Source organism: Microtus ochrogaster, chromosome 1 (genome assembly GCF_000317375.1).
Source record: "Microtus ochrogaster isolate Prairie Vole_2 chromosome 1, MicOch1.0, whole genome shotgun sequence".
Taxonomy (NCBI): domain Eukaryota; kingdom Metazoa; phylum Chordata; class Mammalia; order Rodentia; family Cricetidae; genus Microtus; species Microtus ochrogaster.
The window spans coordinates 48584411-48587914 of record NC_022009.1 but is presented as its reverse complement, the minus strand read 5'-3'; the positions used below and the strand labels follow the sequence as shown (position 1 = coordinate 48587914).

Here is a 3504-nt window from a genome sequence, read left to right as displayed (position 1 = left end):
CCCACTGAGTAGCCGTGTGCTTGCAGGCGAGTTCCAGTGTGACGCCTATACTTGCAGCAATGGTGGCACATGTTACGACAGTGGCGACACCTTCCGTTGCGCCTGCCCTCCGGGCTGGAAGGGGAGCACCTGCACCATTGGTGAGGTTCCTACCCAGCCTGGCACGACCTGGGGGGGGCCCTAGGCTGCCTGTCTCACCTGTCTCGGGGTCCGCCCAGGTGTCACAAGAAGCCCTGTCTCCCTCCTCGCAGCCAAGAACAGCAGCTGTTTGCCCAATCCCTGTGTGAATGGAGGCACCTGTGTGGGCAGTGGAGACTCTTTCTCCTGTATTTGCCGGGATGGCTGGGAGGGCCGCACCTGCACTCACAGTGAGCTGGAGGGGTTTCAGGTGGGGGAGGCCGGTGGGTCCTGCTTAGCTTCACCCACCTCCTCATCCCTTCTCACAGCTGCCTGGAAGGCATACCCCTCCACCTGTCCACCTCACCCATTCACACTCAGACCTGCTCTGCCATTCTTAAGTCAGCCCCAACCCCAGATCTGCAAAGTCCATGTACCTCCCCTGACCTGCCACTGTGCAGTCTGGGGCTCATGCTGAGAAATAGGTCCCATTCCAACTATAGGGCCCCTCCCGGTGGCTTGCCCGGGGCTTCTGAACCTTCTTGGCACTTCTCTGCTGGCATGGACAGGGTAGTGTCTACCCATGAGCCTCAGGCACACAGATCTGCAGATGTGTACTGGGCACACATGTGCTGAACTAACCACCATGTCTTTCCCCTCAAATGCAGACACCAATGACTGCAACCCTCTGCCCTGGTGAGTGGCAGCCTGGAGGCTGGTGGGGAAGGGGTACAGGGCCCATAATGGGGATTCCCCTTATCACCATCCTCTCCCCTACAGCTACAACGGAGGCATCTGTGTTGATGGTGTTAACTGGTTCCGCTGCGAGTGTGCACCTGGCTTTGCAGGCCCTGACTGCCGAATCAGTAAGCAGTCTAGGTGGATAGAAGGAGTGGGCTGGGAGGATCTATCTTGGGGCCCCTCCAGCCAGCCTCGGTATCAAGAGCTGGGAAACATGAACGTCCTTATCCTGATAGACTACACGGCCATAGCCCTGTCCTGTGGGTTCCTAGCTCCTCCCTGAAGAGCTGATTGTACCTTGGGAGGAGGAGTATGGGCTACTACAGGCTGGAATGTTCATGCTCACTCTTGACTGTGAGGATGTTTCTGTGGGGGTGGCCACTTCTCAGAGTGGAGCACAGAGGCAGATGGAGGAGGGTGAGGGCTGCGGGTTAGAAGGCTTCAGACTGGCAGAATGACAATGACTGTGGGTCAGGTGGCCTGAGGCTCCCTCATCCTGGTCCCTGTGTGGAGTGCTAGCCTGCCCTGGGAAACACATGGCCACTTTCCCTGCAGACATTGATGAGTGCCAGTCCTCGCCCTGTGCTTATGGAGCCACGTGTGTGGACGAGATCAATGGGTACCGCTGCAACTGCCCACCAGGTCGTTCTGGCCCTAGGTGCCAGGAAGGTAGGCCGGCTGTCACTGTGGTGGTCAGGGCATGGACCTTTCTCCAGTGCTCGGATACTCTGTCCAGCCTCCTCTTTCTCACCACAGTGGTCATAGTCAGGAGGCCCTGCTGGTCCCGGGGCATGCCCTTCCCACATGGCAGTTCCTGGACGGAAGACTGCAACAGCTGCCGCTGCCTGGATGGCCACCGGGACTGTAGCAAGGTAGGCCAGCCCCTCACCCACCCCTCTTGCTCTCTGACCTATCAAGAGGCTGGGGCAGGAGTGGGGGGTGTAGGCAGATAAGGGGCATCCTAGGGGGATAAACTAGGGGCGGGTCTTGGGCCTACCTCTCTCTCTGTACACTTAGGGAAGTTGAGGCCCATCCCAGGCTCTGCCTAGCTCTTTCTGCTTAGACAGAAAGTCATTTCTGGGGTGGAGTTTTGTTTGCCTCCCTAGGGCCCCTGAGTGGTGGAGACACTGGAGACGCACTGACTCAACCGTATCGTACCTTCATGAGCTGCCTGTACCTGCCTGTGGTTCCACATTCCCATGTGTCTTTCCCAGGTGTGGTGTGGATGGAAACCTTGTCTGCTGTCTGGCCAGCCCAATGCTCTGAGTGCCCAGTGCCCACCAGGGCAGCAGTGCCAGCAGAAGGCCCTGGGTCAATGTTTGCAGCCACCCTGTGAGAACTGGGGGGAGTGTGCAGCTGAGGAACCCCCACTACCCAGCACCCCCTGCCTGCCACGGACCACCCATTTGGACAACAATTGTGCACGCCTCACACTGCACTTTAACCATGACCAAGTACCTAAGGTAAGTGGTGCTGAGGGACCCAGGATTCCAGAACTTACCTCCAGAGTGATCACTTTGTCATAGCTCCCTTAAGTTCAGAACCCATGATGCCCATCCTGTCAACCCCTGTTTTTCCCTTAGCTCCTACCACTACCTACAGATAAGACTGGGGTGGGGTGCCCCCACCAGCAGAGAGATGAGTGACCTCAGATCTTGGCCCCAGGCTCTGCTAACCTATTGCTTGTCTTCCCAGGGTACCACTGTGGGCGCCATCTGCTCTGGAATCCGAGCCCTGCCTGCCACAAGGGCGGTGGCACGCGACCGCCTCCTGTTGCTGCTCTGTGACCGTGCGTCCTCAGGGACCAGTGCTGTGGAGGTGGCTGTGGTGAGTGTGTCTGGAGACCTGTCCTGAGCAGGCCTCTAAGCCCTCAGTGGCTGTGACACTCTGGCGTTTTGTGGGACAGTGGCAAGTGTGAGGAGAAGAGGCGTTTACGTGGCAGAATGGAGACAAGGAGCAGAGGAACTGAGGAAGACCCAGATCTGGCATCCCCTGGGCACCTCTGCAGCTGAGTGGGGCCAGGCGGGAAAGTGCATCTACTTGGACAGCAGCAGACAGGCAGGGTCAGAGCTTTAGGAGAGAAGAGCACCAGGGTGTAGAGGTGGTTTGTGTGGTCGGACGGTCCACGGGCTCAGCTGCTTGAAGGAAAGGCATCAGGAATGTGAGATGGGATTCTCTTAGGAGAAATGCTCTAGAGCCCAGTGGGGCCCACAGGGAGTTTGTCTAGGTGAGGCAGTGCAGACTGTGTGGTATGGAAGGCAGGGTTGGACAAAGGCCTTGACAGGCCCAGGGCAGAGGCAGAATGAGAAGATGAGCACTAGACAAGTGGGAAATAGTTTCAGAAGTGGCTTGATCTGTGACCTCCAGGGTTTGTTTTGCCTGGCTTCCGAAGCTGCAGACATTGGCTCTGGGTTAGGATCCTTGGTTTGTGGAAGGAGGCTGGAGAGGATGCTCTGGAGCTATCCCTGAAAGAAGCATCTTGAGATGGCAAGGGTGCTTGTTAACCAAGGAGAGGGTAAGGCAGGAGATCAGAGTAGCCTTGTGGCGTGTGGTGGTGAAGGGGCACAGTATTCAGGGAGAGAGGATAAAAGAAAGGCCTTGGGTACAGGGTGGGTGTGCAGCACACAGGTAGAGGTAGAGGTGTGC

At 57.6% G+C, this 3504-nt stretch overlaps 1 protein-coding gene across 2 annotated transcripts in view; it reads left to right on the top strand.

Annotated features, from left to right (window-relative positions):
- Jag2 (jagged 2) overlaps nt 1–3504 on the top strand; it is a 22065-nt gene that overhangs the window by 15996 nt on the left and 2565 nt on the right. For both annotated transcript variants that reach the window (XM_013346618.2, XM_013346616.2), the window contains 8 exons: nt 27–140; nt 252–368; nt 786–813; nt 898–983; nt 1414–1527; nt 1615–1730; nt 2073–2321; nt 2554–2685. In XM_013346618.2, the coding sequence (XP_013202072.1) occupies nt 27–140; nt 252–368; nt 786–813; nt 898–983; nt 1414–1527; nt 1615–1730; nt 2073–2321; nt 2554–2685 (956 nt within the window). The remainder of the gene's footprint in view (nt 1–26; nt 141–251; nt 369–785; nt 814–897; nt 984–1413; nt 1528–1614; nt 1731–2072; nt 2322–2553; nt 2686–3504) is intronic.